Genomic DNA, 27933 nt, shown 5'->3' on the forward strand with positions numbered 1-27933 from the left:
TTTGGTACTACACCCTTCTCTTCCTCACCCATTGAATGAATGCAGTTGGTATGAAGTGAATGTTGATGAGAGAATGTTGATGACACCACAAGCTAAGTTGCGGGGGGCAGCCGTGGCCTACTGGTTAGCACTTCGGACTTGTAACCGGAGGGTTGCCGGCTCGAACCCCGACCAGTAGGTACGGCTGAAGTGCCCTTGAGCAAGGCACCTAACCCCTCACTGCTCCCCGAGCGCCGCTGTTGATGCAGGCAGCTCACTGCACCGGGATTGGTGTGTGCTTCACCTCACTGTGTGTTCACAGTGTGTTTCACTAATTCACGGATTGGGATAAATGCAGAGACCAAATTTCCCTCACGGGATCAAAAGAGTATATATACTTATCTGTCTTAGTCACGAAGTTAGAGTTCAAGTAGTTTATTGTCATGTACACATAAAGGGAATTACATTATATTACATTACATTTGGCTGACGCATTTTTAGCCAAATAGACTTACAACATGGTAAACAGTTTAAAGCTTTTAAAAATAATTCTCTCAACAATTCTAGAACAATTTAAAACAATTTAAAAGGTAGAGTACAATAGTAAAAAGTGCATCAGTGAGTGCTGTTTTTAATTATCATTAATAATAATAATTTAATTTGAATTATAAGTGTGTGTGGAGGAGGGGGGTAGTAATGGGATGGGTGGGGGAGGGGGGTGTACTGTGTGTGTTTGTGTGTGTGTGTATGAAGGGGGGAGGGGGTTACATGTGTGTGTGTTTGGGGGGGGGGGGGCATGGCGCTTGGGTTGAAAAGAAACTTGGATAATATTTACATAGAGAATGATGACAATAAAACATTAAGACATTTAGCATAGGCATCCTGTATCACAAAGAGAAATAATGAGAGAGAAGGGCATAAAGAAAAATATACATGATAGCTAATAAATAAACTATATGGATTAAAAAGGTATGAGACAATGCTTTACAAAATACTTTCTGATGGATTTAGGCTCTTGCAGGAAATAGTATGCATGGACAACATATTTATGGGTAGGCCCACAATTAAACCAGTCAGTAGATTACAACCCATGTGACCTCTTTTATGCAATTAGCCTACATTTTCCTACTCTTTCTTCTAGCCTATACTTTCATGACTGATATCCATCAAATCTGTGGGTCTTTCAGTGGTCCCTAACTGAGCATTAAATAATGTAGCCTAGTTTTATTGGTAATCACATTGTTTTTTTATTCAGCACAGCTGTGACTTTCTTAACCAGAAAGTATTTGATACGTCGCAAGGCTGATCCCTGATCCCAAATTCAGTTGAAACTCCTAGAAGAGCGTGAGACCAACAGGACCTGGCACATTTTGTAGGCCTACTGTCGAAATATCGGCCACTAGAGTGCGCAATCTAAAACAGCACTAGAGAAATTCATCGGTAAAATCCATCTTCTTTCTGGCGGTCATTAAAAATCATCACAGGATATCAAGTGGCTGTGCAACTCTGAAACAACAACTAGCACACCACATTGCGTTATGACATCTGACTGCTGTTGCACATGGTTTACAAATATATGCTGGAGCTTTCTTCTTTTGCTCGGTAAGTAAGACTGGGTCGGATCGCCAAGTCTTAATTACGTCATGCCGATATACTTCCAGGAAGCAGTGGGTAATAAAGAAGGATACAATTTAGCGCTCAGATTCCTCCAAGCTGGCGAATGTAGGTTAACGTTACTTAGACTGGTAAATAGTCGAGAAGACGCGTGGATAGAACTAAACTTAATTAGTTAACAGTTGTAAATGTCTTACCGCTCCACTTTCTTGCCAACAGGATCTAGCTGTGTAGCAGCCAGCCAACGTTGTGTTGTGCTGCTTCATTTGGTTAGGGGGGTTATTTCAATCTAAGCCTAAAAGCAGACTGTTGTGTTGTGTTTTGATTTGATGGATGTGTTGAAATTCGAGGTAGTCTTGTTGCTTGTTAGCACAGCGTTTGTCCTTTGATCTATCCAAAAACATAAGGTCAGATGCCATAAGACCGTTTCTAAGCGACTGCAGGACAAAATAGCCTAACACAGTTTCAGTTTGCAAATCAGCCAGACTCACCTAATCATTTTGGGATGATTTCGAAAGATTGGGAGTTAAGCCTAGCCCAGGCCTACCCACCTCAATAGGCTATAGCAAATGTAAATCTATACTGACATGCAAAATAATGTAGGCTACAGGTCTAGCTAATCATTGTAAACCAATGCAAAGGTATTTGAGATGAATACATTCATTTTTAAATGAAAAGATAATTGGATTTGATGGTAATTTTGATACCATAGATTTAATAGAGACCCAGTCAGACCAATAGTATGAAAAATCAGGAACAGAGTTTATTTACAATGATGCGCATCAAGGGAGAGAGCATGACTTCACCTAAAGATTAATCAGCTGCTCTAACTAGACAAGGAAATAGTTAGGGTTTAAGTATCCTTCCAGGCTAACGGGAGATGGTGTTGGTCATCCCATCTCACGTGGACTACACTGAATCAGACCCTGATTAGTGGCAGCCTGGCAATCCAGAGCAGCTACTGACGCAGCCTAGCAGAACAGTGAAACACTGCAAAGTCATAATATTCCTGCTTATCTCTAAACACAGTCACACAGAGATATACACAGGGACAGTACAGATATCATAAAGTCATTACATAAAATCCTACTTTTAGTATCAAAGTGACCTACTAATGAGAAATGCAGAACATTAAACTATATTGGAATATTGGACATAATGTTCTATTCCACTTTATCTCAGATTTAGCGAAGTTGTTGACTGTAGACAGATAGACCTATTTCTTGCTCAGTATCATGTAGACCACTTTTCTCAAAACACGGTAGGCCAACTTGTATTGTTGGATTTGTTATGATCAAATAAACCATATGAGAGACTGAAGAAGCACTTAATGATAGGCCTATACATCCTTTACACTATCTATGCCATACCATGTGTGGAATATTATTGGGTTATAATCTGTAGGCTGCTCCTGAACTGAGTTTGTTTGGCTGTTTTAGTTCTTTCTCAAATTATCTCCATGTGACTGTTGAACTTTGCTTGGTAGCCTATTCAATCAAGCAAGAGGCTAAAATGGCCCACATAGCCTATTTGTGCACCAGATATTCATCGTCAAGGCCTTTCAGTGGCATTTGTGTTGATATTGTTGATGGTCAGTGTTGTTTTGCTTGTAACCTACAAGCAGTCCTTTTAAATTCCTCCAACACCTCAGAAATGACGGATGGCTTTACTTTTTCTCTCATGTCTTTTACAGGTGTACTCTGCTGCACTGACAGTAGCGTAAGAGAAGGTACAGCACAGGTAAGAGTAATTTGAGGATATTAATATAGATTTGTCCATCTGGAAAGAGTCAAAAACTCAGATAATCTGACTTGATAATCTGACGTTCTTAAGAGCATTTTTTAAAGATAGGCCCACAATAGAAACTACCAATATATTGGTTTACCAATACAAATACCAGAGTAATGACCAGATGACTGAACATTTTCTTGAATTTCCCCTGGGGATCAATAAAGTATCTCTATCTATCTATCTATCTATCTATCTCTCTGACATTTTGTTTCATCATTACAGAAAAGCATTATAGATCACAGTAATCAAATTTGATGTTTGGGGAAAGTGTCTGACCTACACAGTCATTTTCTTATTCATTCTCAGGTGAAGGAGCGTTCTTTGGACAGACAGACAGGTGAGATTACTGGTATTTCACTTGTAGAGATACACACGCACACATACACAGCAGTGGTGGTTGTTGCTCTTTGGAATAGGGGAAGCGCTGATAAAAATGGTCAATTATTAAATTAATATTATTAAGGTGCCATATTGTTCTTTGAGGGCAAAAATTATTCCAAAACCCAGAATAGACCAAACAGTATAGACTTCTGAGACATGGCAGCTTGGGGTGAGTTTAAAGAGTTATTTCTCTGTGACTATTCTGTACGTTCATCTGCCTTGCTGTTTCCTTTTTAATCTCCCCTGGTAGGCTTTTAGCCAGGCTACACCGTTATATAGCGAGCTATCTAAGCCTAAATACACAACTGAAACAAAAGCAAGTCACAAACTCTGTAACTTCACATTACGGTTTTATTTACAGTAGCCTATGCTATTTACAAAGACAAATAGAAACCGTCTGTATAGACCCCTCACAAATTATGAGAATTTGAGCTGCAACTTGCCTTGCCTCTCGACTTCACCTTCCAACACTAAAGTTTAAGGCATCCCCTGAACCAGAGACTTTCTAATGTGGCGACACAGCACTCAAAAAATACTCCATATAAATTCATGGGGCTAGTTTGTCACGCCAATATGGCCGTTGTCTACACATATCCCACCCCTTCCTCGGCAAAACGTTGACATGTGAATACATTGAGCCAATCATGTGGTGTGATGTGAATACATTGAGCCAATCATATGGTGTGTTGTGAAGACATCGTGCCAATCATGTGTTGTGATCTCGCCGCTGGAGCAAGATTGGTCTCGTGAAGCCTTGCGCACGCGCAGTTCGACCCAAAAACTGTGCCCAATGAGTGCCCATAAAACGTTGGTATATGGCCGCCGAGTGGAGGGACTTGCCTAAAAGGACTTTGCCTGAACTTACTTGAAACACTTCCTGTCAGATCGCGACATATGCTGTCAATCAAGAAGAGTCCAATGACGGTTCCTCCAATCATCATACAGAAGCTCGGAGTCCATCCCACTGTCCCATTCACTCCCAGAGACACCGGGCTTCCCTGGAAATTACTATTTTGTGGCGCTTGTCCAATAAACGTCTAGCTTTTCTGCACTGAGATCAGCCCACTCTGTAGTGCCATTGAAAGTCCAGTGAACCTGAGCGTCTATGGGTTTTTTGCATGGTTTTTTTATTGGATTGTGTGGTCACATCAATGTAGGCCTATTCCGGTTGCAAAATCACGATAAATGACCGACAAAACCTTATTGCTGAACTAGCAGTATTATTTGATTCGATTTTCCGTGATATTTTAGAGGAGGCTGAGCTTCCCCTGTAGTCTTCGAGCAATCGCCTCTGATACCCACACACACACACACACACACTCTCTCTTAATGTATAGAACACTGGTCATTATCGGAAAATAAGTCCCGACAGGGCGAACAGGACTCCCAACGCGCCAGCATTTTAGATTAGATTCAATTTTATTGTCATTGTGCAGAGTACAAGTACAAAGACAACGAAATGCAGTAAAAAGAATTCAGTATGCATATACTTTTGCATTTCTTTGTACATTGTGCAGATAAGGCTCAAAATGGGTTCCAGTCATGGCAAATGGGTACTTTCTGTCCCAGTACTTCTTGGTTTTAATCTAATTACGTGTATGAATAAAATGTTCAATGTTTGAACTGAAGCTATCTGGAGATGTGTTGGTGTTTTAGGAACCTTTTGAAATGATTTAATCTGTTTGCGCAGATAAGCATTATGACTGCATATCTTTTGCAAACTGGGTTAGGTCTTTGCATGGCATGTTCTAGATTCAAGGCAAGCAATAATTTACACTATTTTGTTAAATGTTGTTGATGATATGGATATAGGCAAAACATGCAACCACTTAATTTTGAGAAAACTTCTAGAATTGGTCTTAGTAAATATCAATCAAAAACATCATGGAAAGCATACTACAGTCTTTAAAAAGTAATTAAAAAAAATGTTTTTAAGTGATGCATTGGCAGGAAAAAAGCAAACATTTCCACTAAAAATGGAAATTTGTCCAACCTCTCTATACCCCTTTGCATCCGTTTCTGTCTTTAAATGTTTTTTTTCCTACTTTTCTTCTTCTCTGCTCTGTTCATATATGACTCCCCCAAGAATATATGTAGAATATTCACAGTGGATGATAGAGGGCACTGATTAAGCATCTCTCTTGGTCCCACAACTTCCCTGTAGAGTTGAACCAGGTGGTGTTTGTCATCCAGAGTCAGAGGAGCGCTCACCACACCCGCTGGGCAGAGCAGCACCGACAGGACCTTCTCCATCAGGCCACCAGCCTCCACCAGGTACTCTTGCCTCCACCCTTCACCCCCTCATCCTGTGCTCATGTGTCCCATCATGAAATATACCAGAGTATTTGAGAAGATGTTAACAGTAGGATAATTAAATACTATTATTATACTGTATAGTAAATAGAGCCTGACCGATATGGAATTTTAAAGACCAATTTCGATATTTGAGGATTTCAAAAACCAATAAACAATAAATTGTCTGATATTCATTCAACTCAATGTAAAAATGTACTCTAATATTTAGCATATTGAAAAGTTCTGATCAAGGTGGGACATTGTGTTTAAATAGGCCTAACTATTTGGTATCCTAATGAAACACTAATTATGAAATAATTATTACGAATAATAGCGTCAGGTATTTGTTCCACCAATGCATCCAAGGCATGTACTTCATGCTTTATGATGTTTTATTGCCATTGGCAGCATTGAACAATGCAATACTTTGTGTGATTGGAAAGGAAAATTGATAATGTAAGATAATGTCCACACTCTCATATAACTAGGGGCTTGAACACGTTGCCTATGTGAGCGGTTCTGTGCAGTTGATAGTCATAATTTGTGTTTAAAAGGGGAATAGTAGACTATATATGTGTACTATAAATGAGCAAAACCAGGATGACCACAAAGGCTCAGACTCTAAATGAGGACACCCCAAATTTCTGCTGCGGTCATAATAATGTCCATACTCGCACGACTTACGGTTGAGTTAGACCGCTGTGGCGTGTGCGTTGTGTGTCTGTTGCATACCTACTGTGTCACGTTTCATGTGAGCGTTCATACCAGAAATAGGCGCTATTCCTATTTTAGCTGGTGAGTGTTTGCAGTGCAGCAATGGAAAGACAATACTGGAAATTTAGATAAGGATCAGTATTGGGCTTTTTTTTACTTTATTATGAACGCCGCGCAAGTAAAGTAGGTTTAGTCAAGAGTTTTTTTTTTTTTGTACGTTGGGCTCAAGGGGCCATCTCTACCCATCCCATAACCACGCAGGACTGGGCGGTCATATTTTGTACCCCTCTGTAGTACATCTAGTTTAAAGAATTACCGTCCGTTATAAATGGCAATACCAATAGATCAACAAATAGCTAATATCGGCACACCGATTTATCGGTCGGGCTTTAGTAGAAAACAAGAGCTCTCAGACATGGTGTTCTTCCACATTTCAGATGTTTTTTTATAGGATGCATAGTAGATGGATGCATAGTGTCTTTGGGGATCATATGTTTTGTGTGTCCCTTAGACACTGATTTACCCCATTCATACAAACTTTGATTAATTTAATGTCTGAAAGAGTTAACATGGCATGTCTGACCGTGCTCCGTGACCCACCTAAGCTCCCAAGTTGGGTCAGGTCAATTTCAGTTTGAATGGCATGACCTGGGTTGCTTGTTTTACCCATTGTATTGCTAATCGTTGCTTCTCTCCCGGGTTGTGACTCAGGTGGTCCTATCTGAATTGCCACAACTTGAGAATAACCCATGTCGATTGGCTTGGTTAAAATTGAGATGTGAGTGAAAAATCACTTTGTAATTCAACCTGAGCATGGCAGTGATTGGACGAATAGATGAGTGAACTCAACTTAAGTTTGTTTTGTTTCATTCAATTAGTTTATTGAAAAACAACTCAGTGAGATCTAATCAGTTTCCTCATTGACCCTGCCCCCCCACCCCCCCCCCCCCCCCCGCCCCCCATTTGACTGCAACCATATAACCAGAGGATGGCTGTAGCACTGTCCATTTCAACACTGCTCAGTAGTTTGCCCATTATCCCTCAATTCGCCAGACCCCAGAAAACTCCAGGTGTTCAACGGTTCAAATTACAGAATTAAATGTAAAGTTGAATTTAAAACCGTACTGTTGAAGTTAAGAAAGAATTCATTTTTAGTGTGACTTCATACTAATTACTTGTGCAAAAGAGTTGCAGGACTGTGATGTTAGAGTCGTGACCATGTTGATCCTGTAGTGTCTCATATTTGAGGAGGTGGTGGCTATCAGTCACAAAGCAGGCACAGGGTGAATAGACCATGGCAGGGCTACCATCACCACCACTTCCTGGATTGACAAACAAAGCACAGGGTTATTTCTGGTGCCAATTTATGTGACCAATTTTCTCTTTTGGACTGTGTGTGTGTGTGTGCGTGTGCGTGTGTGCGTGAGTGTGTACACCCTTTGATTACCTGACCTCATGACCTGCTGTCCCAGAGACAGGGTTTCTTTGCAGGTGTTTTCTGGGTTGCGTTAACACACAGTGTAGGGTGATTTTATCATTACATACAGTCTTCTTACTTTCTTAACACATATGCCCTGTCGATGTAGTTCCAGGTTGATTTTTGTTTACACTGTCAATCATCGAACACCGTACAACTTAAAGTAAACAAAAGACACATCCGAGAGCTTCTGTGCAAGCAAAGATTCTCATCATCTGGCTTTCCATACATCTCACGTGCATATTTTATGCACATTCATGAAAATTTGATTATACAGTTTCTATCAGCTTTGTAAACTGAATAAAACAATGGACATTTTCCTAATGAAAAGAGGAGTTTTGAACAGTGTGGGGATTAAAACCTAAAATTGTCAGGGCAACTTAAATGGAATTGACACTCCAGGTGGATGGATTGACAAACGAAGCACAGGATTATTGCAGAGGTTATTTCTGGTGCCTTTATGTGACCATTTTTTTTTCTTTTGGACTGTGTGTGGGTGGGTGGGCAGGGATTAAAACCTAAATAGAAACACCTGTTAAAATAGTAACAAATGGAGATTTTTGCAAATAAACCTGTTGCCATCAATCTTAGTTGCAGTATACCCTATGTTAATAGCAAAATAATCCGACCCCACCTGCGAATGAAATTTTTATTCACATTAAAACATTTTCATTGTCAGGATTTCTTATTCTGGTCAAAATGCCCATAACAATGAATTGAAACCCAGCTATTGATATGAAACGGTACGAGAGGCTATCCATTTGTTTTTTAGGACATTGTGCAATAGAAGGCATCGTGATGTGTTACTTTTTGCTTTGCTTTTTGAATCTGTGGTTATATAAGGGATAATATAATTCACAGTTGTGCTAATTGAACTTATTGAAAATGCTTATCAACAATAAACTAAAACGTTGACAAAAATCAGAGGATTTGTGGACGATCAGATAAAATGGAACAGTATGTAATGGAGCATGTGAATTGGTCCAAAACATGCCATATCCATTCTGCATCAAACTCAAACTGTTCAGCTGATTCTCTTCAGTGTTTTCTATCTGTCCGTTGGGATCAAATTCATAGTATGTTGGCTATTGTGCCTAATTTCATTTAGCCAACATTTGTCTTTGTGTTGACTGCTTTTGGGGAGGTCCTCATGAGCTGGATGTATTTGTTTAGTGTAACTGAGTCCAGTCAAAGTGCAAGCCCTTTTCTGTTATTTGTAGCGTAATGGTGGAGTGTGTAAATGAACACAGCACTGTGATGCCTATGGGTTGAAGATTAGACAATCTTGACTTGTCTTTTGTTGTCTTTGGACTGTCTGTGTCTGAGGAATTTTCATTACTGCTACTAGAAGTGACTGAAGTATAGAGTTTTTGATGGTGACTGGCCAAAAGATATTATTTCCAAAACAATATTGGTCCGGACGCCTGTTTTCTTTAATTAATTTGTGCTCATTATTATTTTTAAGATGTATATTAGTTGTGTATGCTGTTTATACAAAGGTATCTCTTAGTTGCAGCAAAGAAGCTGTGCCTTGCAATCAGGTCATTATATTGTATTGCATTTAGCCTAGTCAGCAGTTATTTTGCATCTAATGATTAAATGGCAAGGGAATTGTAAGGTTTAATGCTTTGATAAATTCAATGTAAAATGCTTTTAATTTAGTTGTAAACAAGTTAATTGTGTGTTTTGGGGGATGAAGAGCAGCTAATTGGTTTCAAAAAATTTCATACATTACACAACCAAGTCTGGTCAGTTTGAGACAGCAGCAGGTTTAGCAGAGTTAGCCTGGCCCACATAGATCTTTCAGGGAGATACTAGTCTGGAACACCATAGTTCACTAACGTTTCCATTGGTCGGCAGATTACCTGCCCAATCAGCGATGAGAGGGGAATGATGCTATAGTTTCGAAATTGAAAGTGGCTGTGGTAAACGGTAGTAGCAACTCTTGCAAACATTAAAAATTGCAGTCAGAAGAATGTGTAAATTTATTTACAGCAAAGGCAGGCCCTTTTGTTTCCTTTTTTTGTCAGTTTGTAAAGTTTAGCCTAAGTAGGAAGTAACGTTATGAATCCCTGATCAATGTGATTGGTTAGGCTGGATCAGTGATTTCAAAGTTAGGACAAACTTTGAGATGCGATGTGCGATGCGATGTGAGTGCTAGAAGGGGTTCCCAATCTTGAGGGACCACTTTGTGAATGAATCTGGTTTACCAGGCTAGGGCAGAGTTGCCCAGGGAAGAGATCAATACTGTATATCTGACAGGTAACCCACTGCTGTTGGTACGGCCTCATGGGGAGCAAATGAATACAGCTAGCAAAGCAACTCACTTGTGTTGTTCAGAGCATAAGTATTTTCTCCTTCCTACACAGTTTATTGCATCCAAAACTCTTTAAAAGCACAGCTTGTACTGTCTTTGAGGTGCCATTTAGGGTGTACTTGCACTATAGCATCCGTACCGTACGCGAGTACGCTTGACCCCCAAAGTCCGGTTTGTTTGATCAGTGGGATCACTGTACTGTACTCCGGCACGGTAAAAAAGAACTGTGCCCAGTGTGAGTATGCCATTAATCTTTTCTTTGTTTGGCAGGATCCTCCTGTTGTGTTGTTGCTTCACAATCTCTCTGACTATGAAGGGAATTGGAGCATTCTACCCATCATGCCTTAGTGAGTACAGGTCTTTGGCCTCCTCAGTCATGTGAACCATACTTTTTCAATAATAATAAAATACAAGCTTTGGCTACCCACTTGCCCGCTAGTACAGAAACAGAAATACAGATGTACCAGTTTATCAATCAATCACACAACAGGCGTAGCATTAAAGGAGAAGTTCGGTGTGATATTGACCTAAAGTGTGTTGAAACATGATACAGAGTCTCATAACTCATTTCGGCTTGTCCCCTGCACTCAGGTTTTCAAAGGGGGTGCCTTGGGCATCGGCCTAGCCATGCAAATAAATCACTGTTTTACACCATTTACGAAGCTCAAAGTAGCTCCATACTTCATTAGTAGACTTCCGAGGGCCCTGACATTTAAAACGAGACATTGAGATCTTTGAAAAAGCACTGGTAGTTTATTTACAAGACGTTTTATACAGACAGTACCTTCAGGAAGTTTACCGTTCGCCGCCATCTTGAATTTAGTCATGGTAAGTCGAGCGACGAGTGTGAATGAACAGGTATGATAAGGGATCAGATTATAAAAATAATTCCCTGGAAATGCATGGATTCCAGTTGCTTCCCAGTAGCAGCAACTGGAATCCATGCATTTCCACTAAATTATTTTTGGAATAGAACAGTTATTTATTTGCATGGCTAGGCCGATGCCCGAGGCAAACCCTTTGAAAACCTGTTGGTAGCATCGGCTAACTAGCGCCAGATATCAGAGTGCAGGGGACAAGCCGAGATGAGCTATGAGACAAAAGTTCACACTCGGTATAATGTTTCAACACACTTTAGGTCAATATCACACCGAACTTCTCCTTTAATGTCACTAATTGATTATCCAACTGTCCAAGCACGTTTTGAGTTTGTTAGTTTTCACATTCTATTCAGTTTCCTACATTTTATTCAGTATTTGTACTTTGTACATTTCCTCGTCAAGCCTTTCTGCTACTTTTGGGAAAAACTGCTCTTGGATCTTTTTCATCGAGGAGGTGACAGTGGTGAAAATCCCAAGGCTTCTGCAAGTCCTCAGCCATTTTGATGCTGGTAAGGTGAGGTATGCTCATTTATGGCACATTTTGATGCACATGTCTGATTTGCTTGTGACATAGTACAACCCCAAAACAGAAGAAGTTGGGACGTTGTGTAAAATGCAAATAAAAACAGAATGTGATAATATACAAGTCTCGTAAACCCATATTTAGCAGCAAAAAGGACATAGACAACATATCAAATGTTGAAAATGAAAATTTGGACTATTTCATGGAAATATATGTTACTTTTGAATTTAATGCCAGCAACATGTTTCAAAAAAAGTTGGGACGGGAGCATGTTTACCACTGTGCTGCTTCACCTCTTCATTTAACAAAATTCTGTAAATGTTTAGGAACCGTGGAGACCATTGGCTACAGTTCTGAGAATGAAATTTTGTCCCATTAATCCCCAATATAGGATTTCAGTTGCTCAACAGTATGGGGTATTCTTAGTCATGTTTTTCATTCCATTATGCACCTAGTTTGACAAATCTGCAGACAGGCCATCTTAGCACCTGCTCTTCCTCTATGGAGAAATACTATTTAAATATGTGCAGAATTCATTTTGGCATTGTTTTTTCTGAAATATTCAAGGTCGTCCCTGGAAAAGACATTGCCTGGATGGCAGTATACTGTATGTTGCTCAAAACCTGCATACATCATTCAGAATTGATTGTGCTTTGCCAATTGTGCAAGATGCCCATGCTGCAGGCACTAATGCTCCTCCACACCGTCATACATGTTGGGTTCGGAACTGAGCACTAAAACAAGTTGGATAGGTTGGATACTTGGATAGGCCCTCTCCTCTTTAGCCCAAATGAGTCCATGATTTCCAAAGAAGAATGGCAAACTTTGATTGGTCTAACCACAGGACCTTTTCCCACGTTACCTCAGTCCTGTTGATGATAAGCTCTGCAAATACTTCACAATTTCATGTTAAGAAGCATTAAAATGACATTGTTTTATCATGTGATATATGAGTGATAAATACCCCTACATCTTTACTTCTAAGAGTCCCTGCCTCTCTGGGATGCTCTTTTTCATACCCAATCGTGTTGCCACTTACCCTAATTAGTTGTGAAACATTCTTCCTTCTTTTGTTTTCTTTATCATTACACAACTTTTCTAGCATTTTATTACCCCGTCCCAACTTTTTTTGAAACATGTTGCTGGTATCAAAATCGAACTTAGCATATATTTTCCACAAAATAGTCAAATTTGTCATTTTCAACATTTGATATGTTGTCTGTGTCCTTTTTGCAACTAAATATGAGTTTAAGAGATTTGCAGATTATTACATTCTGTTTTTATTCACGTTTTACACAATGTCCCAACTTTTTCTGTTTTAGGGTTGTATATAGTAGTAATAGTTGTTGTTGCAGTAGTGGTGTATGTCACTTCATGCTTCTCAAACTGAAGCTGAGCAACAAGTTTAAACATTCCTTCCTTCCTTCCTTCCTTTAATTTGATTAGCAGTTGAGCTCAAATGTCAATGACCTTTCTTCAGAATTGGCTGACTCTTCAAGGCACCAGGAGTTGTATATTTGCTAGTGTTGCTAACCCAACATCACATGGCCATCTTTCTGCCTTGTCATATCTAGGAATGGTTTCTTGGTAGTCCTCTCCATGATGATGAGTCAACTATTATACACCACTATGCTTTTTTCGATGACCCCTCCTCCTTTAAGTACCCAGACTTTGCAGCTGGTTGGGGACTGAGCTGTCCACTGCTTAACAGGTTAGCGCAAAAAGCCTTTTGGTTGAATGTCATTGTGATAAGAGAAAAGGTGCTAATCTGCGATTCCTGTTGTACTCTCCTCTCCTGCCGTTCTCTCAGTCAAAGGAGAGCTTCTTTCACCTAACAGTTGCTTTTGTCCATTCAGGTTGGCTGAGCGAGTCAACAGTGAGTCACCCAAGTCAGACTTCACCATCGATCTCAAACATGAGGTGGGTGTGCCACGCATAAGCGCAACTCTTATACGAGTGTTTTGTGTGACTGAGAGATGTAGGAAGTGCAATAGTATGGGTATGGCACCAGCGTATTAAGGTTCTGGGAAACTAGGGAGTGTCTGCTCGGTTAAGATATGTGGCCCTTTGTGACTACTTCAAATAACATAATCCATCAAATGTAATGCAGTTTCCCAGAATGGTTGATGATCAGATTTGCATACTGACCAGTCATTCTGCCTAACCAGAATGCACTGTGTGCAGTTGTGCTGATTTACACAGTTTACACACCCTGGTGGAATTTGTTAAATTCTTTTAAAAAAACACAAGTGCAGGTAAAACACATAATATTTATTTGATTCAGATGAAACCGTCACAGAATAGTACACTCATCAAGCAAAACATGGCAATAATGCAAATAATGAGATGGTCCTTAGTTCATAATACTGTGTATTGTCCCCTTTAGCATCAATGACGGCTTGCCGTCTTTTGTAATAGTTATGGATGAATACCTTTATTTTCTCAGATGGTGGAGATGCCAATTCTTCTTTACAAAAAGCCTCCAGGTCCCATAAATTCTTGGCTTATCTTCCATGAACTACACACTTGAGACCGCCTCAAAGTGACATATTGAGGTCAAGAGACTGTGATGGCCACTCCAGAACCTTCACTTATTTCTGCTGTAGCTACTGAAGGGGTTGATTTGCTTGTGCTTGTGATCATTGTCATGTTGCAAAGTCCAAGTGTGTCCCCTGCCCAGCTTTCGGGCTGAGGCCTGCAAATTGTCTTCCAATATTTTCTGATAACATGCTGTCTTCATCTTGCCATCAATTTAGACTAAATTACCTGTGCCCTTGCAGGGGCCATTTGCAGGCCCATTTGAGTAATTTCAGTTATCATTACTATTTAAATAAAGGGCACACACGATTATGTGATGATAGAGAGATAGGCTTCACCTGACCATTATCCCTAAATATGGCATGATCAGTAATAATTTCCAAACACTGGCCAGTATCTCATAGCAGTTGGCAAGATTTTTTGGATCATATTCACTGAAACCGACACTACTCCGACAGAACAACATAAATCAGCCGGTTTTAGGAAAAAAACCAGCACTTCTACCTCCACCTAGAGCCAGTTATTTGTTTTGCAAAAATCCACAGCTCCCGGTATTAACTTAGCTATACAATATTAGAACATTATATGGTCTGATCGGTTCTGTCTCCGGTGAATGAAAATGTCACATAAGATTTTGTGTAACAATCAGTTCAGCCTGAGACCTGAGAGCCAGTTATCCATACACTATTGGTCGTCATCTGTGCGTTTGAGGGAAATATGTTTCTCTGGGTTGTGCTTCTGTTGGTATGCTTGTGCTACACTCACCCATTCATATTTGCAATGCATTCTGGGAAATATTACAGCCCTCACTTTGCTAACTCATGTTGACTGTCCCTCATTTGTCCCAGTGTGTCAATATGTCCTCTCTCTGAAAAAGTTATATTTAGCCTCAAGCAGTTTCTACTAAAAGGAAATGATTTAAATTGCTTATCTCTCATAAAAGCGACTTGTCCATCACAAACAACTAAATTATTGAAGTGAAGCATTGATTTTGTTTTAATAGACATAATAGCCCTGTTTATACTGATGGCCCACAGTATAAACAAGGCTAATGATGTGGTCTTATCTTTTATGACTGAAGAGCTTTTGGTGGACCACTGCAACCTGAGGTAATTTTGCAGGAGCTAGGTAATTCAAGGAAGGAATGTATCTGAAAAATCTAAACAACGCTAATGATGTGGTCTTATCTTTTATTACATTACATTACATTACATTACATTTGGCTGACGCTTTTTAACCAAAGCGACTAACATGGTAAACAGTAAGTTTTAGAACAATTCTCACAATTTTAGGACAGTTTAAAAAAACATTAGAGTACAGTAAGAATAAGTGCGTCGGTGAGTGCTGTTTTTAACAGTTACTTGTCAGTTTAAAACGGCTGGTGAGTGCTAGGATCAGTAAGACTTGTTGTAAGTGTTGCTATGAGAGTAGATGTTCTCTAAAGAGCTGGGTCTTCAGGAGTTTTTTGAAAGTGGAAAAGGATGTCCCTGCCCTTGTAGGAACTGGCAGTGTGTTCCACCAACGAGGAACAACAGATGAGAAAAGTTTGGATTGGCTTGAGCGTACCGGTGGTAGAGCTAGACGTCGTTCGTCAGAGGAGCGCAGCGGTCTGGAGGTAGTGTAAGTCTGTATGAGGGCATTCAAGTAGGTGGGAGCAGAACCGGAGACTACTTTGTAGGCAAGCGTTAGAGACTTGAATTTGATGCGGGCCGCCATAGGTAGCCAGTGTAGCTGGATGAGCAGCGTGGTAACATGTGCCCTTTTGGGTTGGTTGTAGACCAGGCGCGCTGCCGCGTTCTGGATCATCTGAAGTGGTTTCACTGCGCAGGCTGGGAGACCTGTCAGGAGGGCATTGCAGTAGTCGAGTCGTGAGATGACTATTGCCTGAACCAGAAGTTGGGTAGCATCTTGAGTCAAGTAAGTCCTGATTTTCCGTATGTTGTAGAGTGCAAAACGGCATGACCGGGCGACTGAGGCAACATGATCTGAGAAGTTTAGTTGGTTGTCAAGAACAACTCCTAGATTTCTTGCAGTCCTGGTCGGTGAAACAGACAGGGAGTCAAATTTGATGTTGATGTCGTGGTGTATGGTAGGTTTAGCTGGGATGACCAGCAGTTCAGTCTTTGAGAGGTTCAGCTGGAGGTGGTGTGCCTTCATCCATGTAGCTATGTCTGAAAGGCAATCCGAGATCCGTGCTGAAACCAGGGGGTCGTCAGGTGGAAAGGACAGATAGAGCTGTGTGTCGTCTGCATAGCAGTGGTATGAGAAGCCGTGCGAACGGATAATCTGTCCCAAGGAGGTGGTGTAGATAGCAAAGAGGAGGGGGCCCAGCACTGAGCCCTGGGGGACCCCTGTGGTGAGATGGTGAGGTGCGGATAGCTGACCAAGCCATGATACGTTAAACGAGCGTCCTGTGAGGTAGGATTCAAACCAGGAGAGAGCAGAACCGGAGATTCCCATGTCAGCGAGTATAGAGAGAAGGATACGGTGATTAACCGTGTCAAAGGCAGCCGATAAGTCAAGCAGAATGAGTACTGATGACCAAGCGGTCGCCCTGGCTTCTTTTAAGGCTTCTGTTACAGACAGCAGAGCCGTTTCGGTAGAGTGGCCGCTTTTGAACCCAGACTGATTTGGATCCAGAAGGTTGTTCTGTGAAAGGAAGTCAGAGACCTGTTTGGAGACTGCTCGTTCAATGCCTTTGGATAGGAAAGGCAGTAGTGAGACAGGGCGGTAGTTCTCGACTTGAGCAGGGTTGAGAGAAGCTTTCTTAAGTAACGGTGTTACCCGGGCCATTTTGAACGCTGTTGGAAATGTGCCGGAGGTTAGCGAGGCATTGATCACATGTGTGATAGCTGGAGCGATGGTCGGGCTGATGGACTGAAGTAGGCTCGTAGGTATAGGGTCCAGCGAGCATGTGGTAGGACGGCTGCATGTCAGGAGTCTGGACACTTCACTCTCGGAGAGAGGCGTGAATGCTGAAAAAGATGTTCCAGCAGTCCCTAGAGGTTGTAGGAGTGCGGTATCTGAGTCAGATGCGTTGAGTGGGCATGTAGAGAATTGACTGCTGATTGCCGCCACTTTGTTTGTAAAAGCTCTTCAGTTTTATGACTGAAGAGCTTTTGGTGGACCACTGCAACCTGAGGTAATTTTGCAGGAGCTAGGTAATTCAAGGAAGGAATGTATCTGAACACTCTAAACAATGTGAGTTGGTGAGTTTTCTTGCGCTTGCTTTATTGAGAAATAAATAAAGTGCAACCTGTCTGTCAACACTAAGATGGACACTAATGTTCACAAACATTGGTCTTACAATTCAGGGACCATACATAATGCACAAAAACAAAGCAAACGGAGGTAGTGGTGAAAACGCAACCCTCCTTAGGAGACAAAAGGCCTGCCATTTATCTACACCTCTTCAGGTGTGGAACAGTTATCCAGATAAGACCATGCGCCAGCCAAAGGCTGTTGCACTGCCATTGCAAGGCCAACAGGGAGGGGCATGAACACAATGTAGATGAGTCTCTCGTCTGGTCTGTCTGTCTGCCAGTGATATTCAGAGACCTTAATCTCAGTCCCTCCTTCAGAATCTCACACCAAAACCTTCATATGACCTTCATTTTTTCACAGCGGATTTTATGTGACGTTGCTTGTTGGTTATGCTCTGCTTTTTTCTTGACTTGTTTAGATTGCCCTCTATATTTGGCATGAGGGAAGAGGTTCCACCCTGACCCCAGTCCCAGAGTTCTGTGCTGAAGTGCTGGAGTCCGGAGTCAGTGATCACTGTGCCACTGTTGTCGACAAACTGCCTACTTGCGTATGTATTTTTATATCCTCCTGATAATGAAACTTTGTGGCATTTGCATGCATCTCTTTATTATTGATGGGTTAGTAGCACTGTTGCCTGTATGAATAGAGTTTGAAATGTTGGGGTTGTTTATACTGCATGTAGATTTTATTTCATTATCAAAGGTATATTTCAAGGTACTTATTTTAAACCTCAAAGTCAACAACAAGTCTACTTTGTCGTGTATGTTGTTTTCTTTAAGAAAAGACTTTGCAAGGCAAGCCATTGTTGGTATACAGTCATATACATCTTAAGATAGGTACACAGGTGCTGATTTTCACACCTTTTTTGGTGACTTGAGAAGGTCACAAACTAGCAGTAGGCTAATAAGCATTTGTCTTCATGGATCTCACACTCCACCTCAGCTTCAGTCGTTGAATCGCCTTGCTTTCTTGCATGCACTCATTTGAAATGGCAGATGTGTGTTTTGCTGGGGAAAGGGGGAGAGGGTGTCTTATTCTTCAATATCCTGCCAAGCAGATTAATTTATGTCCCAGTACATCAAGTGAGCTTTCCTCAAAACTTTGACACAATTATTTTAATTAAGCCCCCTAATGAGCTTGATTGCATGTGTTCACAGACCAGGGAAGAATGCAAACACCTGTCCACTTGTTTTTGAACACTAACAAACATTTCCAGTCACATAAAGTTTGGCAGATGCCTTTTGCTGACATTTGAAGATTATGTTTAAGTTTATGTGCAAGGAAAGTGAAACTTGATTTACTGTCTTTATCCCTATTTTATTTGCTTAGCCTTTTCAAAGGACAGACTGGTATCCATAATCCTTGCTCAGTGTTTCTGGTTGCACTTGTGCTGGTATTTGCCTGGCATGCCTGGTATGCTTTCTCTGAAGAGAGTCCTATCCAAACCTGGTGTTTTTTGGGGACAGGGTTGGGTGTGTGGTTATTGCATATTCTGCCATGCAAATAAATATACTCCAAAATCAAGTGATTTGCCATCAGGACCATAGCAGAAGTCCCCCAATAAGCTTGATTGCACCTGCCCCTTAAACATAAACATACCCACAGAGACCTTTTCTCTTGTTTCTGAGAATCATTCATCATTACACCTCACCATCACACCATCATTTTCCTCTGAAAACACAACACAAGTGTGTGAAATGCTTTTTCCTGACATTTAGTAGGAAAAAGTAGTCACAGACAAGTAGTCTGTGAGAAAAAAAGCACCTAACCTAAAACTAATTGCAACATAAATTATTTTTGTTGTATTCAGTTCATTAAACCTTCCCATATCACATACCAATAGTCCATTAAATTCCAAGTGGTGGAACATTGTCAAAATTTAAATTATTTATGCATAGGTCAATGGCCAAATCTGTAAATTTGGCAGTTGAACTTTCACAGAAAGGGATATGTGAAATTTAGGTCCAATTCTTTCATAAAGGCATGAAACTTGTAGACTTTGTACAGTTAAGAGCCCTGAACATTTTCAGATATAAAAACATAATCAAAAAACCCTAATGGCCTTAACCAGTACATGTTCCATTATAACTGAATTAAGCCTATATTTTGCATCTCCTGAATCAAACATGATATCTCAGAACAAGTGATGTCTTCTCCCAGGGATGGGCAGTATTTATGATGCATGTAATATGTAAAAATACATATTTCAAATGCAAAATAGTACTTTGTAATTTGTATTTGATTGGGTTGAAAATGGCTTCGTATTTTGTATCAAAATGTGTGTATTTTTGTAGTTTGAAAATATTGCCAAATATTTTTAGTAAAACCAATAGGCCTACTTTTGGTGATGTGATGACATCATAAAAGTGGAAAACAATGAATGTAGCCTCTGACTGGTGCTGACTTAGTAGTAGTAATTACTAGTAGTACTAGTAATTTTCTCACAGTTGTGGTCAGAATATTGAGATTCAGGAAGATGATCCAGTGCAAGATGAGTAATGTATCGGTTGCTCACACACACAATACCCCCCTCACACCGACCTCAAGTTTCTTCAGAATTTTAACCATCAGTTTCTTGACAACTGTATCCATCAGTTTCTTGCTTTGGCAGAATACTTGGAAACCATTATGTGGTTCCCTTCCCAAATTGCTCAAAAAATTATATATAGTCTGGACGTCACCAGTTCATCAATAGCTGCTCTGTGCTTTCAGCTTTGCACATGAGAGAACTCTCCCGTGCCAAAAAATAAATTTTGTTGCAATTAATTTTGGGTCAGACCTTACTTTGCCTGGACTAAAGATAATGCATGCAAGACACACCACTGCCAGTGATTGATCAAGAGTGAAAGTCATTGGGTTCAGTGTCTTTACCTTTTTTAGTTTCCTCACTCAAAAAACTTCTGTCCCCTGGCCCTTGGGTTTTAATTAGTAGACACAGAGAAGCCCTTTGCATCCCAGGCTTCTCTATGCTTTGACTGAATTCCTTATTGAGCAAAGCAGGATGCCTGTGCACTTAGATATTCATTTTAATGTTGCACTACTGCCCTCTGAGGATCAGAGTCAGATGGAAGTACAGTACTGGTGCACTAGAATAGCCTATTTTAGTTTTCCTCATCTTCTAAGTTAGTTTCTGTTCTCACCTGATTTCTTTCGGCAGCGAGTGTTTTTTGATGGATTCCCTTTACTGTTCTTCATAACTTTAGGGAGAACCAGTGAAACAGGAAGAAATCTTTGTTGCTGTGAAAACCTGTACAAAATTCCACACAGACCGAGGTAAGTGAATTTGCACAATGCAAAACAAGACCGTAAAGTGGAAAGAGAACTGATGTGTCGTTATATGTCTCCTTATTTCAGTTAGTTGTAAAGTCCCGTCAGATTTGCATTAAAGTATATTTTGCTTAAACTTCAATTCATTCGGGTTGATTTGGATAGCTCTGCTCAAAGCTCATAGGAGACTATGGCTATGATTTTCTTCATAGTGCTTTTGCTTACTTTAGTCTGACGCAACTTTACGACTGAAACTGAAATAAGGAGACATACATGTATAACGGCACATTTGGCCCAGCCACCAAGTCCTGGCATATTTTCAGTGTTTACTGGTGCAACCATCTGTCTGTGGTGGCTGTTGGGTTGTTTTACCATTATTATGCCTTCATGACCTCCACCGGTCAGTCTAGGATAGAGGGGGTAATTGTGGTTCATCTGACACCAACATAACACTGGTATCCAACAACATGCACTTTGAGATACGGGTGCTGGAGGAAAGATTACTAATAACACACAAACTTTGATTTTTACTGTTGGAACTGTTGTTTTATAGTCATTCCTAGCAATATACACTGACTTACGAAATAGAAATAGTATCTTTTCATTAGAGCATTGTAATGTGATGCTTGTTACCTGCATTTGCTTGGACTAACAAAGGCTCAATCAACTGACGCAGCGGTTCCCAAACTTTTTTTCCCTGCGTACCACCACCTACATCCTGACTCGGCTCACGTACCCCCACCATCCGAAACATAAAAACGTAACACATTCTGTTGACACATTCCAGGCATCATGTTTAATTAGCCACCCTACATGATGACAAATTACAAAATCAAAATGTGCAACTGGTCTATGAGCTCTCACACTAAAAAAAACAGTGTGGAGAACAACATTATGAAACACAAAGAACAAAGACAACATTGGCTTAATCATTTTTAACACCTTTCCAACATTGCCCTTTTAATTAATAAGTTAATGTCTCTGAACCAATGAGGGAGGTGGATATGACCATAGGGGAGATTTATTTTAAAAGGCTTTTATTTGTTCCATTGTCTATATGTTCCGGCTGTCTTGCCAGTTTCATTTGTGTTGTTTTTGTCTGTGCCCTCCATTGAGGCTAAAAGCCTCAGCAGATTAACGTAAACAAATGAAAACAGTCCATACAGTCAAATGGGACGGATGTTCTTTGGAGTGTTGTGGGTAACAAACTGCTCCACAATGACCTTGATTTGCATAATGACTTGAAATTAATTCATTTTTTTAATGTCCGAGTTTTTAAAAGAGCGACAGGGCTAAAAGAGCCACAGGGATAAAAGTGTTTTTATGTGAGCAACTGCAATCCATTTGCCTGAATTACTACTGCTCTTAAGACAGACAAACCTGAGGTTGAATAAATGTTTGTTTTGGTGGAACTTCCCCCCCCATCATGTGTTGATTCTGTCTTTCTCAGTCCCTGTGGTGAAACAGACATGGGCCAGAGATGCGGCTTATCTGGAGTACTACAGTGACTCTACTGACCCCTCCATACCAACTATTGACTTGGGGGTCCCCAACACAGAAAGAGGTACAGTCTTAAAGCAACACCAAAGAACTTTCCCTCTGTCGCACGCACTATTTGTTTATCCAGCACCAACTTTGCAAATAACAATGACCACAGACAAGGTAGAATATGTTGCATGATTTTATGAAAGTACGATGTATTGCGACATCAGATGCAAGTCAAAATTGTAGTTTCTCATGTCTCATTCCATCGAACTACAGATCCGCTACCCGATCCGGCAAACTTACATAGGGCGGTTATAGCCGATAGAGGGCCGCGAAGCGAATGCAGAAAGTGCTGTTCACCCTGTTACGAGTTGATGAACCACTGAAACGATTTTGGAAACATTATTTTAGGTACAAAAAACTCTTTGCTGTTGCTTTAAGTTTACATTTATCTTCTTATTTTAAACAATAGGTCTATATAAACTGAGCACAAAAAGTAAGGAAATTAGTGTTTGCTAGATTATTTCTCTGTGGTAACAATGCTTGTTGCAATAAATCTGGAGATTTGGCACATTTTTCATGGATGCATTTTCCTTACAAGTGCATTTTCCTTACAAATGGGCCACCATTTGAAAGGGAACTAAACAGGCTTTCCAACGGTATAAGATGTATTGCCAAAAAGAATTGTTACCATAGAGAAATAATCTACCAAACACAAATTTTCTAAGTTTACATACTCCTATTCAAATGTCCTTGATAACAGATTTAAAGAAATTCTTTTAGCCTTGGTTCCAAAAGTTTGACGTGAAAACTGGACATACTCACCGGTCTGTCTTGTTTGTGATGTGTCACATTGGGAGATTGTATGTTTGTCATTTCTTGCCCATCAAAAATGACACACCAAAAATGATCTGTTGCACGATAAGTCAGTTCACTTCTTGTCAGTCTTCTATCAGCAAAAAAAAATCGCCGGCTCAGTTGGCACCAGAATCAGCTCCTAGTGTTTCCCTCATGATGCCATGCTGTTATGGAATAGAGACATTTTGTCCCTTGTAGTGGAGGCATGGTTGTGCCTGCATATAAAATCAACTTGTTTTTTAAATTTGTAGTCATAGATGTTTACTGTATAAAGGTTGTAGGCAATGTGGGCAATGTCTGTAAAAGTTCAGGGTAAAGCATGAATGCAGAAATACAATTGCAGTTAGACTTTCACACAGAGATCCACCAATTATGTCGGAGGTGTGACCGGGTACAGGAGTGAAGGAGACCTTTTTAAACATTCTTTTCCCTGTGTAGCTGAACTCTGGCTGACTCTTATTTTATTTAGTAAAAAAAACCCCATCAAAATCCTCCTTACCTCTCCCTTTTCACCGTTGACTTGTCTGCTAAAGATTGGTAGTGTGTTTTATATGATAAAAAGCTAAGCACTAAACCATGGTGTGTCTAATCGTTTTGACTCAATGCATAATGAAGTTTGCATTCTTTTTTACGCTTAAACATAATTATTTTTCCACTGCCTTGGTCTTTTTAAAAATATCCTTATCTCAGTCTGTTTAATATGTGTGGCTACAGATGGGTTGTTTGCTGCACAGTCATTTAATTAGATGTTAAATACCAGGGTCCCGTTTCACTTCAGTCGGCACTGGTGAGGATTTTATCTCATGCCCAGGTGGCATCACCGGATGATGTGCAAATCCCCACCCATTTAAAACATTCTGGAAAAAGATTAAAAACAAAATTTCTGACCCAAAAGGATTGTGGTGATAGAACTGTTCTCTATTGGCAAAGCAGCTTACTATGCTGGTATAGGTGGTCTCTATTTACTCCAAAATAGAACAAATATTGCAAGTTTAAGTGTCTTTATTAATAATTAAAGAGATAACATTCAGCAAGCACTTTGGGTAGTGTTTGATTACATTTCTAAGTGATTTGGGAGGCCCTGTATTTTTACTATGTTCCTGTAGCCCATCATTTATTTCTACTTGGGTTCCTCAGGTGCCTCCTATTAAAGGTGTCTGATTTCTCTATCTCTCCGTCTTTCTGTCTTTCCTACTCTCCTTTCCTCCTCATTTCCTCGGTACATTTTGCTCTGTTCTTGTGTTACCTCTGTCATTCTATCTCTGACCTTTCCCATTCAATCTCGTCTCTGTTATTCTCTCATGTCAGGTGAAGTACATTTGCTCGACTGTCTCCCTCCATGGTATTCCTGCTGTGTTCTTTCTCCTTCTTTCTCACACTTGGGCTCTCTTCTTTCTTTCTCTCTCTCTCTCTCTCGTCTGTTCTCTCTTCCATTCTCTTCCTGTCTCTGTCTGACTGAAACAACAGACACCTCTGGAGTTTAGTAGCTTGAAGATTCTTACATTATGTTTTTTGTCTCTTTAATAGTTTGAATTATGGAGTTTTGGTCTAAAATGTCAAGCTACCTACCTAAAAAGCATGTAAAACCTTTCAAACACACCTCCAACAACTAATTGGAGGTGATATACTGTAGGTTATGCATAGGCCTTCATGCTAACTGGAGTCTTTTGGCAATATTGTTGGACATGTAATGCTGTGAAGATTGACAGGTGTCAATTGATTGATGAGGTGTTTAGAACTGAGCCATGGAATTGGACAGCCATTGCAAACAACAACGTGTGTTGTTCAAAATCAATTTGAAGATTGTACCAGAACATGCCTCAAAAAGAGGCAAATTTAGGAACATTGTTGAAACTCATCAATTCTGTAATAATAATAATATAATGTTATAATAATAATAATGTTTTCTCCCTGTTGAGGATGTCAAGGAGGATGGACTTAATGTTGGGATGTTCCATGCATGTTCAGACCCTTTATAACATGAGAATGTATTCTTTATCTTGCAGGGCATTGTGGGAAAACCTTTGCCATCTTGAAACACTTCTTTAGCAATGACATTCCTGAGTGCCAGTGGCTAGTGATTGTGGATGATGACACGCTGATCAGGTGACAATCAGTATTCAGGCTTACCCACACAAGAGTGTTTTTTACGTCATTATTTTTTTTTTGATGCCGTGATCTTTTCAACTGTGGCATGAGTTAGTTTTTCTTAAATGATAATTCTGATAAAAACTCAACAATTAGCATATACCATGTGACCTTTGAGGACTTTGTTGCGTAAGAGTTCTCTGTAATTATTGCAACATTATGCAGTGTTAAAAAATGTCATGCACACCCATACTGACACTTGACGAGCATCTATTTTGTGAAACTTCTCACTGCAGTCATTAAATTTCACCTAGTGTTTGCTTAGCTGGAAGCACTTAAATGAAACATTCACAGCCCCCAACAGCATGCAATAATAGACATTTCAGACAATTATGATTGAATATGCTGATACTTTTGTGAACTTGAGTTGTAGTTGTACCCATACAAAGCAGCATGACAATGATATTTGATGCCCCAAAATTACAGGTCTGAAATACAATATGCTGCTGAGCTCTCTTTGTCCTATCTCAAGCTCACATTGATATCACTGCATTGTATTCTAAAGATTAAGCTATTCCATTGTTGTGTTATTCCGAAACAACACTATCCTCTCTGACAGTCACAGGAGGAAACAAAGTGGAATTCTCATATTTTTATCATATCACAAAATCTCTGTGCAGTGAAGGGTCTATATTATATGCCCAGTCCTAAATATCTTGTCCTAATCTAGTATTATTAATAAAAACCTTACATATTGCTGTACTGTTTGGAAAAATCCTTTCTCTCTTCTCTGTATCTTTTGAATGTGGCTTTGGATAAAATCACCTGCTAAATTACTTCATGAATGAATGTAATTTTACTGAACAAAGGGCCAGACGGCATAACATAATATAATGTCCGGCACTACGGTGCATTTCTGTGTCCTCAGCCTGCCTAGACTCCGGAGACTGCTGAGCTGCTATAACCCCAAAGAGCCAGTGTGCTTGGGTGAACGGTATGGATATGGACTGATTCAGAATGGCTACAGTTATATCACAGGTGGAGGAGGGTAAGGTCAATCTCTTTTAAAAATGTAGTGTATTTTTGGAACTTTGATTTGCAGTTTTGTTTTGTTTTTGTGTTGCATGCTTATATTGGCCTGCAGGGTAGTTTTCCATTGCAATGCCATTCAACTATCCACTGCACATATTGGCAGCTTGTTCTGTTCTGGTTTGTTTTATTTTATTTTTTTTAAGCCCATTTATTTTCGTTGACAGGATGGTGCTCAGCCGAGCAGCAGTGCGCAGGATCCTCTCCGGGGGCTGCCGCTGCTACAGTGACGACGCTCCTGATGACATGGTGCTGGGGATGTGCTTGAGCTCGCTCCGAGTCCACGTCACACACAGTCCTCTCTTCCACCAGGTGAGGTGGCTGGTGGAGGGTCTGGAGGTTTGCTTCATGCTACTCAAAGTGTCCATCCCCCTTACAGACTCCACTAGTCTGCAAGGGAGATGGACTCTTTGATATATTTCAGTTCTCTCTAGAAGTATTCTTAGTATCAAATCATGTCACTATTTGCAGCTTGTCCCAGTTCACGCTTTCCATAGCCGTTAACCTTGAGTTTATATTTACCGTCATCATTTTGCCAAGAGATTACATGCAAATAGCTTTGAGACTCTATTTGACATGCCTGGCCCTGAATATTTTTAGGCAGGTCTTTAAAAGAGACATGTTTTAGGTATGTGTGTTTGTCTGTGTGTGTGTGTGTGAGAGTGTGTGTGAGAGTGTGTGTGTGTGAGAGTGAGTGAGTGAGTGATGTTTCCTTCAAACTTAATTTCAGGGATGGAATGTCATATGTATCTAAATGTTGCTTTCATTTGCTTTGCATTGTTTTGTTAAAAGGCACGTCCAGATGATTATCCAAAAAAATTCCTTGCCCGAGAGAAACACATCTCCTTCCACAAACACTGGAACGTGGACCCTGTGGACGTCTACAAACGTTGGCTGATGGACACAGTAGAAGAGGGACGAGAAGCTGTGAATCGACCAGGACAAATTAAGGAAGAGTTATAGAGTAATAGCAAAGATGTACGAGAAGGAGGCCTTCACCCAGAGCCGTGTAGTTAGGCTGCCGGTGTGTATTTTTTTTTGTGTGTTTGTTTATGTGAGTGTGTGTATCTGTGAGAGCGACAGATTTTGGCCCAAAAAGTGTTGGTGTGTGTGTGTTTTATTGTTGCTGTTCTGCTCTGCTCAATATTTTCAAATCTTTTGCACTGCCAGGTATGGATGAATGAGTGAATGAGGGTGTGCCTTTATATTTTTGTGGAATCTTTGAGTGTTGTACAATTATGACAAAAAATCTTGGTAGCCTGTTACATCTGTAATGATGCTATGCAACACAGAACACATTTCTCTTGCACGAAAACCAATTTAACATGAACGTGAAGTTTAGAACAATAAATTTTTACTCTGATGAAAAGTA

General features: G+C 40.2%; 1 protein-coding gene across 1 annotated transcript; it reads left to right on the forward strand.

Annotated features, from left to right (window-relative positions):
- Positions 1–1320: 1320 nt before the first annotated feature.
- LOC121709644 (beta-1,3-glucosyltransferase-like) lies at positions 1321–27933 on the forward strand. Its single transcript, XM_042093209.1, has 15 exons — positions 1321–1581; positions 3287–3333; positions 3691–3721; positions 5930–6039; positions 10839–10915; positions 11852–11963; positions 13547–13683; positions 13829–13892; positions 18193–18321; positions 20978–21047; positions 22492–22605; positions 25391–25490; positions 26401–26520; positions 26729–26873; positions 27354–27933. Exons 1-15 carry the CDS (start codon positions 1518–1520, stop codon positions 27522–27524), a joined length of 1491 nt encoding a protein of 496 aa, XP_041949143.1. The 5' UTR covers positions 1321–1517; the 3' UTR covers positions 27525–27933.

This window comes from Alosa sapidissima, chromosome 5 (genome assembly GCF_018492685.1).
Source record: "Alosa sapidissima isolate fAloSap1 chromosome 5, fAloSap1.pri, whole genome shotgun sequence".
Taxonomy (NCBI): Eukaryota; Metazoa; Chordata; class Actinopteri; order Clupeiformes; family Clupeidae; genus Alosa; species Alosa sapidissima.